This window comes from Tetrao urogallus, assembly GCF_951394365.1.
Source record: "Tetrao urogallus genome assembly, chromosome: 4".
Classification (NCBI taxonomy): Eukaryota; Metazoa; Chordata; class Aves; order Galliformes; family Phasianidae; genus Tetrao; species Tetrao urogallus.
The window spans coordinates 9,631,491-9,646,575 of record NC_136817.1 but is presented as its reverse complement, the minus strand read 5'-3'; the positions used below and the strand labels follow the sequence as shown (position 1 = coordinate 9,646,575).

The window sequence follows — 15,085 nt, the reverse complement described above, 5'->3', positions numbered from 1 at the left end:
TAAAGCCGCTCTACGACACTTATGGATCAGGCAGGAAAACCTTTGCAGAGCTACTTAAATTGGCTTGGGGCCGGTGCGTGCTGCCAGCAGGCCACAAAGTATCTGTAAAACAACAAGTGGGGCATGTGGAAAGGGAGGTGCTGTGCCTGTCCTTTTGGATCCCGCTAAAAAACGTGACCGGTGACACCGATCACTGACCCGACCGGATTCAGACGGAACACGGGCAGTAAAATAATGCGACTGTTCTTCCGAGCCCTTCGCTCGCGTCTGCTCTCTCAGCTCCTGAAGATGACAGTCGGTTAGTTCCTCCTCAGGCAAGCGGTTCATCCGATTCACGGGGCATTGCTCCCTTTCATTACGAAAAAGATGAAACAGCTGCTGAACAGGCCAATGTGAAGATACCGAGTGATCATTCGTGGTAACAAACAATAACCTTCAGACTGCACGGGTGACTCTGCGCCACAGGGCTGTGTTGCATAGCTCCCTCCCTGAAAACAAACCTCCGTAACACAGCAAACCCCGATCTCGCTCCAGGTTCGCGTGCGGACTGACCCATCCGGTCTCAAGAGATGGCAGAAGCCTGCGTAGCCTAACAAAAGGCTTCCTTAGCTGTTTTTTTTTTTAAACATATATACGTACTTTCATATGCACTTACGAAACAAACTATAAGCCTGACTAGTCTGGGACCACGGTGACAATGAACGCTTACACAGATGCGACAATTAAATGGCAATTAGCTAGCCTTTGTTCAGTTTGTCTGGTGTAAAATGGATATGACCAACTTACTTAGAATATTTCGCTGTGTTTTTGTGCGCTGTGCTGGCAAGCACTGAATGTGAGCCTTCAGAGTAAAAACGAATTCTCCTCGCTTCGTGTTCACTGTAAGCAAAACGCAAAACGTGCGTGTAACTGTTCGGTACTGCAGAACTGCCGGCCAGAAACCCTATCATTTAAAGGAGCTGAAGGTGCTTTTTGTAGTTCTTAGTTTAGAGCCTTTCCGTTCACACCCGAGGACTCCATCGTGCTATAAGAACGAACTCAGAGGAGATGACTCAGTCGATGCCTAGAAGGAAAGGACCGGGAGGACGCACTGAAATGTCACGTTACATTCCAGCTACCTCAGTAATGACTGTTTCTTAGACCACAAATATTTCTTACACTTTATTATTGAATGTGAGTGCAAAAAAACCCCAAACACAAGGAAGCGCATAGGCCTGCCGATAGCTATTTGCCGTACGGTATGTTGTGTGTCACAAAATAAGCCATAGCCTAATGTTTGGGAGCGAGGCTAGCGGGAAGCTGGACGGAAATAAGAGCGTGACTGTTCTATCGAGGGGACGAATTGCAAGGAAAGATTCATTATCGCAACCAGAGGCGCAGCTGCAGGAAGTCAGTTTAGAGTCAGATCCTTGCCTGTACCTTTTCCCAGATCTAACCGCAAGGCAGAACTGGTGGGATGCAAGTATCTACATGTGTGCATGTACGCACAGATATTCCCTGACAAACAAATTCTACTGCGAAGACAGTACGCCCGACATGTCTGTCTAAGGCAAGCATTCGATTTTGCACACTGTACCATTCCACTGTACGCGTCTCATTTCAAGCACTGACTTGAAGTCATGTGCCATAAGGAAAATGAGGTGCAATCGATCCTATTTCTGCTTTAACGTTGGGGTGATCTTTCAAAAACAACGCAACTCCCTCAACAAAACAACCGAATGCGATACGTCGCAAAGACGATGCCGCATTCGAGAGCTACAGGGAACGCAGCAGTGAACAACTGCGAGCACGGTTTCCGCCAAGCCTGGACTGACAGCGTTACTGCCTTGTTCAGGAAATGGAATCATAGGACCATAGAACCACAGAACGGTTTGGGTCGGCCCTTTAAGAGCATCTCCTTCCAACCCCCTGCTGCAGGCGAGAACACCTCCCACGGGACCGGATTGCTCACAGCCCCGTCCGGCCTGGCCTTGAAGGCTTCCAGGCTGGGGGCTCCCACGGCCTCGCTGGGCAATCCGTTCCAGTCGAAAAATAAATTTGTTTCCCTTTAAAGGCCCTGGCAGCATTTCCAAAAGCACAGGGGAAATGGTCCTCTGCCACGTGCCTGCCGCTGCCCTTAGCTCCGGAGCTTTTATGTACCCGAGAACTATCTTCTAAAGCCTGCCCTCGGTTATGTCCGTGGGGTGACTCCTATATGGCACTGTGCCTACGATGTAAGGACGGTCTCCTCGAGGAGTCCCCAGAAATGCTTGGAGTGTGCAAGGTCTGCTTTCTCTGCAGGGGTTCCAGGAACACACCGTGAGGGAGGTGCCTTTAAATGGGGAGCACTTGTGGGCTGCTGAAAATAATTCTAAGCCAGCATAAAACTTCTCCGAAACGATTTTAATCCAGCAGAAAACTCGGCTCGTTTCGGATATCGTGTCCGGCGCGCAGGGATCGTTGCGAGCACCTCTACGGCAAGATCCCCACTTAGCGGCAGCAAGGCTGCAGAATGATTTTAGTACAGAAAAAGCAGAAGAAGAATTTATCTAATTGAAATCTTATGGGGAATTTAATAGGCAAAATGCAGTTCCTCAAGCTGGAAGATGCTCGTTCAAATACTGAAGGCTTGAAAGAAATGTCAGAAATCATACACATCTTTAGGAATGTATTTTCAAATCACAATTCCACTAAGAATAAACCAGGATAAAATACACTGAGCAGATTCTGTTAGGGAAATGAATGAACTCCAGAGGAAGACAAGGATGGTAAATTTTTATCCTCTCCCCCCCCCCCCCCCCCCCCTTCCCCACTTTTCCCTTTTCCTTTCTGCAGCTCTCATAGGCCCTCCTCTGGGCCGTGTCAACACCCTGCTGCCTTACAAGGAGCCGCCTCCAGCGCACGTCAGCCTCTCCGATTCCAACTTTGCGGCCGTGTGGCTGCGCAGAGCTCACTGAATCCAAACGGGCGATGGAAGCCAGCAGCAATTCTTTCCCTATCAATGTGGCTTTATAGGCCTCGCCGATGACTCTGTTCAGCTGTATGAATGCTTTCATTTACACTTGCAGAGCAAACCGACAAAAAAAAACCCCAAAAAACCAACCCTTTCTATGAATCCCCCCTTCAAGCTCCAAACAGCGTTCCTTTTGTGAGAGCATTATGAAGAAAAGAGACTCCGGGACTTGTTTTTTCAAACAGCCAGCGAGACTGTCTGCTGAGCCCCAGCCGTGTGGCAGGGTAAGGGCTTTCCTTTCTGCACGTGAGGTAGGACTGCGAGTGCGACAAAGACGCCCCGAGGACACGGACATACGTTGAAGGCCTTGTAACTGCCAGCTTGAAATGTTCATTGCCTGCCATTGTCCCGGAAACCTCCGGCATGACCTGAACGTGCTACAAAAGGTCAGGGGGCTTCTTTAGGTGCTTGCAGAAATTGCACAGCGCTGACGGCAAGGCAAATACCGGGACGTGTTGTCAGAAAAAAACACAGACTCATTTTCCTCCCTTTATCACAGTTTATTATGGATTTTAATAAGAGAAATGGTATCACCGTTTTACTGAAAACAAGTGGAAATAGCCTGCGGCAAAGCCAGTTGTTAAGTTTCTGGCACTGTGTCTTACCCTTCCCCAACACATACAAAATAATGCAACGTTACAGTCGGGTAAGGTGAAAATACGCATACAAAGCGTTCGGTGCTTTTCACATCAATTCTGCGGGTAGAACGCTACGACTGACAGCCAGGAAGCGCACCGAAGCCCGAATGCTCACATTATCTTCAAGGCAGAACCATTAAAACATGCTGTGTGCTCAAGACAAGATTACATACGGAAAGCATCGTTTGTTTCCACGCCTTCTGAACGGCGCGAGAACCCTTATGTACAGGTTGCGAACGCCTCAGAGCGCAACAGATCTGCAGATGTCCGACGTCCCCTTTCACATCGGCGCTGTATCTACACGGCTGCCTTACCTCAGACCCCAGCCTGACTTCGGAGCGCTTCATTCTGTGCGATCCGCTTCGCTCACATCAATTCAAACACAAAAGACAACGACAACAAAAGAGCGTTTGCTGACGCGCTTACTAACACACGAGTTCAGATACTAACATTCCAGTTAAGATGGATCCTTTGGAGAAAAAGCATTCAGGACGTGAGTGAAAAATAAATGGTTCATTTATAATGCTACACGTATAAATATCAGGTTGCTCCTTGTTAAAAAAAAAACAAAAAACAAAAAACCAAAAACCAAACCATTAAGGACGCTACTTTCAACAAGCTGATCGCTGCTGAAAGAGCACCGTAAGCCCGGTCACCTAAGGATCAGAGCAAACACTGAAGTTCCCTTGAACACACGCTGCATTAACAACATTGCAGTCAGAACCGTAGCAGCTTCATGTGGACAGGAATAATATTATCTGCGTAGACTCTTTTAAAATACCCTATACCAAACCAGCCAAATGCAATGCTTTTCTAAATCTAGAAAAGAGTGGACACATTTTCGCTTGTATGGGTGTAACTTGCACTTCAGTGACACAATTTCCATAGCTCACAACATACGAGCTACTTTGTTTCAGTACTTTGTTTCTAGCCGGCACTGGGCTGGCAGCTTCTGACCTGGCCTTCCTATTTCCAGCCCACACGACACGTTTCACACTGCAAATCAAACCCCTTCATTTGTCATTACACTGCTTTAAAAAAAAACAAGTGGGAAAACATTGTCTGACCGTGGCATACGGAGTCGTACACTGAAATCTAAGGATTACATTTCCCTTGATGTAACCGTAAGCACCACAGCATCACCTTTGTCATGAACTGTGACCTTCAAAGAACAGAGCAAATGGTGGCAACGAGGGGAACGTGGAAGAAGACGGTTCTAGAAGAGGAATTACTGACTCGCAATGCCAGGCAGGCACGGCTTACAGCCGGGACACAGGCGTACTGTAACCAACATTTGTAACACGTGATCTACGTGGCACTTTTTTCTCTGTAAGTCCAGAGCTAATTTTTGCCTTTAAAACGATTTAAAGAAAATCCGATATTCCCTACGCTGTGAATGGCTGACGGTGTTTTCATCAGGAGGCAAACCGACCCGCAGCAGCCTTCGTGCGCGCTAGCGCAGAACAGCACGGCTCCTCGCAGTACGGCGGCCTCGAAGTTTCCAATACATAAGGCACGACTTTGAGCATCGAAAGTGGCACCCGAAGGAAGGGCCTGTCCTAGGCGTCCTCGTCCCTAAAGCAAGTGACCGCGTTGCCTTGCAAAAAGCTGTCTTTTCCAAAATATTTTAAAAGCATTTATCAGCAGGAGCATCCTCTAAAAGCTGCGTCTTGGAAAACCCCAGTACGCCTCGGATAAATGCACACCTATTTTTATTTCAATTGCAAGTGCTTACACTTACCCCGGCTCGCTCGACTCAAATACTGCACGCTAACAAGCCAGTCGTCGTTAAAGATTTAAATCTTAGTCAGGTCAGAGAGGCTGAAGATAGTTCTAGTCCCGGTTCTTCCCCCACGTCCCGTGCTACGGGACTTTCCTTAAGGACAGATTAGTCTCGCAATTAAGGATGACGAACTGATGAAGTGCTACGTACCAAATAATCGCCTAGAGGCAGGGACGACTCGCTCGACTCTCCCACCGCTGCCACGGAGAAGCGGTTTACCGTACGACGACAGGGCACCGAAGCCCACGGTTTGCACTTGCGCCGACGGCTCTACCTTAGTCCGATGGTCCAGTCTGCTTTCAAAATGTTTACTTAAAGAGGAAGAACAGGCCCTCGCTTCTCAGTTTGCTAGCAGGCATCCGATACTCCTTTGCGCGTCACAAACCTCGCCACCCGCTGATGTGCTCGTCGAGCTGCCCGGCTGTCCCGAAACGCTTTTCCTCCTACGTTATCCCAACGCAGGCAGCAACCGAACACATCAGTAAACCCTCTTACCACTTTCTTTTCCTCTGTTTTACTACTTTTACTCTGCCACGAGTGACAAAAACGATCTCGGAGAGCCAGAGCTTGACAAGACTTGCTTTGTTAACACTTCCTCCGAAAGGTTACTTTCCTGCATTTCTATAGTGGAACTTCAGTAATTCAGAAAGTGGAATAAGGAAGCGCAAGAAAACGAGAGGGGCACATCTACACCAGAAAAAAAAACAAACGACACAGTAAAGTGCCAAAGGGATTTGCTATAATTGCTACCAAACCCTTGATCTACGTCGAGATCGTAACCTGGGAGCGTTCGCACAGGGCACGAGGTGGCAGCAACAAATAGTGACACTTAACACCAGCAGGTCACGGCGGGTTTCGGTTCGGGCTTTATGTGTATTTGATCGCGATCTGGGGGTTGACTTAGCATTAATGGCTTGTGACTTTTAAGCTTGTGAGCCAGCGTCATAAATATGGCCTCCACGTGGTCATTGTCATTGGGGTTTTTGGCAGAGGTTTCGAATAACGGCATGCTGTGCGTATCGGCAAACTTCTGGGCCAAGTCCGTGGGTACCTGAATAGCATTTCGCAGGTCACATTTATTGCCAACAAGAATCCGTGGTATATCGCTGGCAAGGAGGTGTTGTTTGCATTCCTCTATCCACGAGGGCAGACTGTGAAAGCTGGCGATGTTGGTCATATCGTACACAAACACGACCGCGTGGACGTTCCTGTAATAGTGCTGCACCATACTCTTCCTGAAGCGCTCCTGGCCCGCCGTATCCCATAGCTGGATCTGAAAACACAAAGGTAAACAGAGAGGAAAATGTTTTACGGCTCGCATTCGGAAAATAACACGCGTTACCTACGGCTAAGAAAGTCGGGCGATCGCAGCAAATCGCTCTTTGGAACCGATGACGCCGCACAGTTTGTACCAAACAAAACGACTGCTTTTACAGAGTTTTCAGAAATGGTTGCTTCCACAACGGTCTGCTCACAATTGAAGCTACGAAGAAATCGCGAGGCGACTTCATAACTAAGACGCATTTCGGACGGTTTACTGAAAGCGGCGCGTTGCAAGATCTTTACACAAAGCAATACGAAAATCCTGCCACTGAAGCTTTTCTAGCAAAAAACAAATCTCAGCCGACAGGATTTTTTCCTGCCAAATACGACGGCGTCTTCCCCGAAGCGCTGCTCTCAGCATTAAGGTAACGGCCTACAGGGGCAGAGTCCCTAAAAGGAACACCAGCAACCCTGCAAAAACAGCTACAGCAAAATAAACTGCACGAAGCAACAGCTCAGCCTCTGTACTCTGGTCCAGTTATTTACAGCTTCTGATCCACAGGGCTGAGAAAGATGCACGCAGTGCTTCTAAAGGAGTCAGCGAGATCACGAAGAAAACCAAAGTGAGGCATCCTAGCCTCTGACCAAAGGCAAACGGCAGCTGCAATTCATCTCTCTGCAGAGCAAATACTGCTTTTTGCTGTGCTCTGTTTATAGCCCAATTTCTTCATCTCCGTCGCCTGCCGAGACAGCCCGAACCGCTAGATTCCATACAGTCACTTCGCTTAAAAGAAGAGGCCCTCACCGACCGAGCCGAGAGAGAATTCTGGTTCGATGCCCGTACGGAACGCTGCATAGGCGGGAGACTCGTGGAAAAAAAAAACAACTGCAACTTTAAAGTGAAATATAACAAATTTGAGAGAAAAAAAAAAGAACCCAGCGTACGGCTGGGAGACCCCGGCTTATCGTCAGAGGACATGATGCTCGGGGATCGCTGCATCTAGTCTTCCCAACGGATGGACCAAAGCTAACACAGACAGGCGGCTGGTTTCCACAGGCGGCTGCGGAAGCTGAGGGCACTGTTCTCTCTCCGCCTCGCCCAGAAGCAGAACTCAGTCAGGCTTCAGGGAAGCGCAGATCCGCCCGCAAGTTTATTGCCTGCCTTGGGGACAAAAGAGGAAACTCAATTAAAGCTTTATGAATCTTTGCAGTTCAACTGCACCCATCGTTTCTCCTACGTTTTATCTGCATGCAGCTATCCGACCCCAAACGTGCCCTCTCAAATTGGTTTTCCCACCTGTGACAGTTTTACACTTCAGAACTTTCCTCTTTCGCCTCACCAGAAGAACTTGAAGGGACTATTTCATTTCGGACCCCCTGGTCAAATGATCTGCTCGACTGCAAAGGAGAACGATCTTTTTCAGAGATGCACCCTGATGAATTCACGTTACGTTTCTTGTCTCATTAGTATTTCAATATCATCCATCATCGAGGAAGAAAATACGCGTTTCATAGGAGCCCTTTAAGACGCGGCACTTAAATATCTGTCCTGTTCCCTCGGAAACACGAGCGCCGCTTCAATACGTCAAAGCAGCTACCGCCTCCTGCCTTCTGACTCCTCTTTCTGCAGCCAAGAAGAGCCGCTTCGTGAGCAAGGACTCCCTCCAAATGTCACTCTCTCTCAAGAGAAACAGAATGCTAGAAAGTACGTTGTCTGGCACAAGCTGGGGAAAAAAAAAAAAGAAAAAAACCCAAACGCAACTGCCTGTGGACGGCTCAGAGGCGCAGAACCCGATTTGGGGACTCTCATCTCGGCATTTACTTTGCATCCTTCGCTCTTCTTACGTAGCTCACTAAAGAGTGATGTCACCGCTGCCATCGATGTTCAGCGCTAAGGTCAACCTCAGGAGAGGAGAATGTAGCACACAACATTTGTAGAACAATTTAATCTATTCCTCACATGTGGGCATTAGTGTTTCATATGCAGCCGTCAGCCTGCTGCGTCGGCTACGGACGAATACACCCGTCTCGTGGAACTGGAAGAAAACGCGTGGGAGACCCTCGGCGAGATGCACTGTGCTTGCAATACTGCCAGTGACGCAGCGGTTTTCCAGCTGCAAGGGAAGTGATCGCTGTTCCGTAGCAGCACGGAAGCGACCGTTCAGCTGGCTGGGGGAAGGGAGGAGAAGGAATGGGAAGACACCGACTTACGCTCTCCTTCGAAGCAAGAGGACAAATCCCTCTCCTCAGCAGGCCCTTCGGGGCACGATGAGAACGGCAGCGATGGGATTCCTCTCAGCTTCTCTCTTTCCTGGTTCGACAGGCACGGCCGCAGAGATGCCGGGAGCAAGAAAGGTGGGGATGGGAAGAAGGGAGGAGGCAAACAACAAAAAGGGGGACTCTATGACATGCAGCATCCTCCTAACAGCTTCGGTTCCGGCAAGAAAGATGACGGTTATTCCTTTTCCAGCTGAAACAGAATCTCCTGGGAAGCCGGGCATGGGAAAAGCGTCTTCTCCTGTTCGCCACATCCCTCACCCAGAACCCAGACGTATTCCACGGGCAGCGTTTCAAAGGCAGCAGCGCCAGCCACGGCAGCTTCCATCACGACAGGGCACGATATCCCGAGCGAAGCACCTCGGCGCTGCGGATCGCGCTTCTTCTCGGTCACTGCTCTGCGTCAGCCAGAGCCGCTGACGACGCCAGGCAGCAAGACCTCACCGACGGGAAGATCTCTCTCCACAGGTTCTCCTCTTGTTACGGACAGTAACGGACCAGGGTGCAGAATGTCAGCTGGGAGCTGAAGAAGCGCTATTCAATCGTTTCACAAAGGAAAGGAGGAATAAAGGCTCTCGTAGACATTTCCTTTTCAGTTACCAAGGCCGTGGGGTGACAAAAGCACAAGAGAAGAGGTCCAGGGGTGCGACGGGCCTCCCACAGCGTCTTCAACCAGGAAGAAAGACGCTGGCTTTCAGCCGACCGTCAGCTGTAATTACCCGCTGACGGTACAGCCCCGTGACTGCTGCCGGTCCCTCTTACCACACAGCCACGAGCATCTGCTCGTGGAAACAAACCGTCAAGCAGAAGTAGGAGGGAGCTCGGCTCGGAACGACGTGCCTGGCAGCAGCCAAGCGCTCTGCGTTCGGAAGCGACCAGCGGTTCGAACCGCAAACGGCACAGCCGGCTGTTTTTGTAACGCTCCGTCAGCGCGACCCCGCGAGCGGAGCGCAGAATCGCAGAGTCGTTACGGGCGGGAGAGACCGCGACGCTCACCCCGCCCGCCCGCCCGCCCGCCCGCCGACCGCCGCCGCAGCCCGCCGGCCCACGTCCCTCGGAGCCGCCCGGCCGGTGACCGCGCGCAGCGCAGCGCAGCGCAGCGCTCCGCTCCCCGACGGACGCGCTTGGCTTGTTCCGGCGGCGGCCCGCCCCGCCGCGGCACGGCGCCGCGCGCTGCCCGCTACCTTGATGCGCTCCCCGTCGATGGTGACGGCGCGCTCGCGGAAGTCCACGCCGATGGTGGCCTCGGTGCGCTGCGGGAAACGGCCGGCGCAGAAGCGGTAGGTGAGGCACGTCTTGCCCACGTTGGAGTCGCCGATGACGATGATCTTGAAGATGCGGGAGCGCGCGGGGGGCAGCCCGCCGCCCGGCACCGTGCCGCTGCCCGTGAAGCTCAGCTCCAGGGAAGACTCCAGCTCGGCCGCCATCGCCGCCGCCTCGCGCCCGCCCCGCGGGCCCGTGCGGACCGCCTCGGGGAACGGAGCGCCCGGCCCTCCCCTCGCGCCGCGTCACGGCGCCGCGCTCCGCCCGCCCGGGCGCGTCTCGCGAGAGCTGCGCGGAGCGGGGTCGCCGCCCGGCCCTGCGGCGGGGTGCCCCGCGGGGGTGTGGCGGCCCGGGCCCGCAGGCGCTCGGGCCGGGCGGGGTGCGGCTGCGAGCGGCGCGCTCGGAAGGGAGCCGTCCCTGCCTACGGCACGTGGGGTGGAAGGGAACGGGCCGTTCCGAGCCAATCCGTTCTGTAGTTCGGTGCCGCTGACCCTCCGAATGACTGTCGTTTCAAACATCCCTATAAATATATACGCGCATAAACATTTCTGCGGATCTGCCGTACCGCTTGCCTCTAAATGCCACAAAGTTTCTATATTTACCGGTGTTGACTCTGGCCTCCAATCAATCAGTCCCGGGCAGCAAGTAATCCCACCTGCACTGTGCTCTGCCGACCGCGGCTGCGCGCGTGAGATCGAAATGGGAGACCTCGATCCCCACACCGCTTTGTTTGATGCGAGAACACGTTGAGCACTTTATTTTCAGCAAGTTTTGCTTTGACAGTAACGGCTCAGAGGGTGATGCTGTTACTTATTTCTGCGGGAAAAAGTTTTTCATCTTTACTGTTATCAAGGACGAAGTCCTGCTCCCCTTTAAATTAATCCCTTGAATAAAAAGTCCCCCCGGTGAGCAAAGCTTTTTTTCTTGGAAAAAGTCTATTGATGCCAACAGGTAAAAGATCTCTTCAAGGTGCCAGCCATACCGCTCAGCATTGCAAGGCTACCGATGAAAGGTTATCAGAAAGCAAAAACTACACTACACTTGCACTCGAAAACACTTTGATACACCGACAGAAATAACTACGAAAACAAATAATAGTAATGTAGACGCGTATGGGAACGACTGCGTCAGGGCCTGAACCTCTCACTGATCACTTGAAGGGAGCACAGAATCAGCCGCGGGAGCACAGGTGAAGGCAATTCACCTCTGCTGCTGGAAGGGGTGGAGCCTGGCTGCACCTCTCCCAGGCCCATTTAAGAGCTGGCTACGGGTAGGGAAGGTTTTCTTTCTGGAGGTCCCTCCTTTGCAGTTTTACGATGAGCCCGGGACGTGGGTAAGCACTCGATCTGTTCTCTTTTGCTATAGTAACCTGCTGAGCCAAACTCTCTTGTATATTTCATAATTATAACATCTGTATATTCACTGATAACGCAATATGGAAAAAAGCAGACATTAAAAACAAATGGAGGCCATGCAGCTGATGATGCGGTTAATAGTAAAGAGACTGAAGTTCTATTTTCCCACCGGTTTATTAAGTCGCTCCTTGCGCTACCAAATTTTCAGGCTTCTCGCTGGGTACGCGGTTCCCATCTTCCCATACGCATTTATTCCGGCAGGCTCGGTCTGTCTTTTCCCGTTCCGCAAAATTCAGCAGCGGCCTGCGTCTTGAGATGAACGATTCAGCGCCACGTGCGGAGTGCTGTGCTTCCTCGCTTTTAACAGATCTGAAGCGCGAGGGTTCTTCTCCACCGTCCCCTTCCCTTCTCTTTCAGGGTTTGAGGAAAGGTGAATTTAGGTTAGCTCACGCTATTCACACGGTATGCGTGCATTTTGTACCTGCCTATAATTTATTGAAGGCAGAACGTGGCAGGAGCTAAAAATTGTGTTCTCTCTATCCCGACTTGCCTTCTGTATTTCAGTTCAGAGTTTTGCAGAACTGAGAAGTGATGAAAGGGCAGGGACCGGGCCCTTCGTGTTAGAACTGTTGCAAGAATTAGATGGCAGACGTGGGAGGGGGCTCGCGGGACGGCCTATGCTGCTACTCTACTATGGAGAGCAGTTATGGCAAAAAAAACTGGAAGTGAAGGCAGTAACCACCCTCTGCTATGATAGAAAGACAGTCCTGAAAGACTGAACGGAAGGATTTGTGGTCATCGGGGTGCAAAAGTGGAAATTAGAAGTGCAAACGAGGCTACTCTGCAACAAAGCTAAGACTGCTTTCTAAGCTCTACGGCGTAACAATTTTCCAGTCCTACTTCATACAGATATCACAAGTGAAGCAAGATGCAGAATGATAAACGTTATTTGATTCCTCTAAGGAAAAAAAAGGCTTGAAAAGCATGACGTGAAGCACCAGAGCTCAACGCACCGCAGCAGTGCCAGTCTTCGCTTACAAATTAATCAGCAACTCCTCTTGCTCTCTCCCAAATAAAAGGCGTTTACGTAACCCTTGCATAACCTGCAGGGCAGAACAACACAGCAGCTGCCTCCAGTTCAGAAGCAGACAGCAGTACTCAGAATTCAGAGCGGTACGGCTCACTGCTTGGTCTGCAAACCAGCGAAGCGCCTCTCCTTCCCTTCGTTCACGACGGTACAGCAATTGCAGAAGTCATGCGTCTCCTCCAGGGTGTTATCTGTCTGCTTTTTTTCTTTGTGCTTAGTCTCTTCAGTGTTTTCAGGGGGAGTGACAGCAGAGGGGTTTTGTCATCTGCTGCTGCCCGTGACCCGCGCAAGGTTCCACAAGCGTTACAGCTAAGTAGGAGAAAGGTCCTTTGTACTTGATGGAATAGAAAGGTACCGATGAAGAGTCAGACCTGTTAAATATATACTTACACTTGTATTTAAGTGTACTTGTGTGAACGGCCACGCTAGTTCGGCTCCTCGTATCTGCTGCGCTTTTGGTCTGTGGCAGACCAGTCGCGAGGTGCCGTTCCATCGATAGACCTTTGAAAGCTTTAAGTTCAAGGAAGGCGGCGACCTGGAGCAAATGCCCCCCTCCACCTCTAAAAGAGAAAATAAATTACTGAGGACATGAATAAAGAAAGGATGCTGTTTTATACTAGGGCGTTATCCACTAAAAACCACTTTCGCTGCAACGAACTCCTGTTTCAGACTCAAAGGTATCAATAAAAAGTTATTTCTGTGATTACTTCAATATTTACGTATCTAAAAAAAAAAAAAGAAAAAAGCTGTAACTTCTACTCATCACTGCCACAGTATTTAGTCCGCTGACTGAGTCTGCAAGAGTTTGAAATGCCCTGGGTGAATAAAGCGTTGTGGACTTTTGGATGGGGAAGAGAAGGCTGCTGAACTTTTCCACCCTCCCTTCATTCTGGACCTGAGAAAAACAGCAAGTGTTTCCCTCTCAAACTGTTTTTTTTGTTTTTTTTTTGTTTTTTTTTTTTTTTTTAAACCTACAATAAAAGCATTGCTCAAATCACCACCTGGGGTCTTTTGTAGCCTAGAAGAGTGACTGAGGGCCTTTTTCCATATGCATATAGATGCAGCTTTTAGGGAAAGACTTCGTGACTTGTCTCCGCCGATGCTGTCCTTTTCCGTTCTTACTCCTGAGGTAGTCACATCTTTTCCCCTACTGGCCTTCCTCCATTTTAGGAGACACCCCCAAGCTTGCAACCCATCGGCGCGATGGGGCTACTTGCATCACAGCCAGCTGACAGTGAAGAGAACTCCGAAGGACTGCTGTCCTCCCAGGGATCGTTTCCAGCAAGGCCGCTGGATATCGGAGCGGGACGCTGAACCCTAGAAGGAAACGCTGGCACTCGTTTACAAACGGAACTCAGCATTTTTATTCGTTGATTGACTTCCTGCCAGTTTTTGTTTTTTGTTCTTTAATATCTGCTATCACCAGAGAAAAGCATAAAAACACAGTACAACATTATCGACCGGTTAGGAAGGCTGGAAGGGAAAGCAGATCCCGGTACGTTTGCGAGAAACTCGGCAGAGTTGATAACTTAAGATGTTTGAATGGATCAGCAATGAAGCAATAAATATGCTGCCACACTGAACCAACAAGAGGACTTTTGCTAAATTTGTGATTTATTGCATTACATTTTATAACTGAACGTATCCATCATCATACATTTGATCACCCACAAGGCAAATGACACTTTTTCATACGTTATGTGCTAAATGGCTAAAGTTATGCAGTAGCTGAACCGGGCTAGAACTAGTAGAGGTAGATACTGAATGGGCAGTGCCAGGCAGAAATATTTTGTCCCAGTACTTTTTACCTTTTGTTATGAACAACTAGCAGATGCAACATTTTCAATTAAAACAACAAACATCTTAGGGAAGCTACTCTAAGATGCTTTGAATTCGCTAGTGATGTTTACCTCGACATACTTCGGTCGTATTACAGTCCCTTGTTGTTACGGTCCCTTGTAAATTGGACAACCTTCAAGCTCTGGGTTTTCTGCCGCGATTTACCTGGAGACCGACGCGCAAAGCTGGAATCTTTGTGAACGTGCTACTCTTCGCTTGAACCGCTCTAGAAGGAATACACACGTACAGCTTCCAGGACACAGGAGACCGCGTTTATATTATTTACAGTTTCAGTAATCGTTCTAGCAACAAAAAAAGAAAACAAACCAAACCCGACTTCGATGCTTAATCTAAAACAGAATTTCTATTACGCTGCCTCCTCGTAACTCCCTTCAGTCTCCTTTTGCCAACATGCCGTATCAGCTACTCCTGGCCGTTCTCATCGCTGGCTGTGTGCTCCGACAAAGTGTCTGCCCCGAAACAGGCTTTGAAACTGGCACGTGCAACTTACGTTTCCAGGAAGTATCTCCTTCCACCGCCAGAGCGGTTCCTAACCAGAACGGTCCTGGAAACAACGGTCTTTCCCAG

At 49.9% G+C, this 15,085-nt stretch overlaps 1 protein-coding gene across 1 annotated transcript; it reads right to left on the bottom strand.

The window, feature by feature from the left end:
• Nucleotides 1–6,242: 6,242 nt before the first annotated feature.
• On the bottom strand, nucleotides 6,243–10,380 carry RAB33B (RAB33B, member RAS oncogene family; the record flags this gene model as incomplete). Its single annotated transcript, XM_079534566.1, has 2 exons — nucleotides 6,243–6,686; nucleotides 10,138–10,380. The coding sequence occupies 2 exons, from the start codon at nucleotides 10,378–10,380 to the stop codon at nucleotides 6,243–6,245; spliced, it is 687 nt and encodes a 228-aa protein (XP_079390692.1).
• Between the last annotated feature and the right edge of the window lie 4,705 nt (nucleotides 10,381–15,085).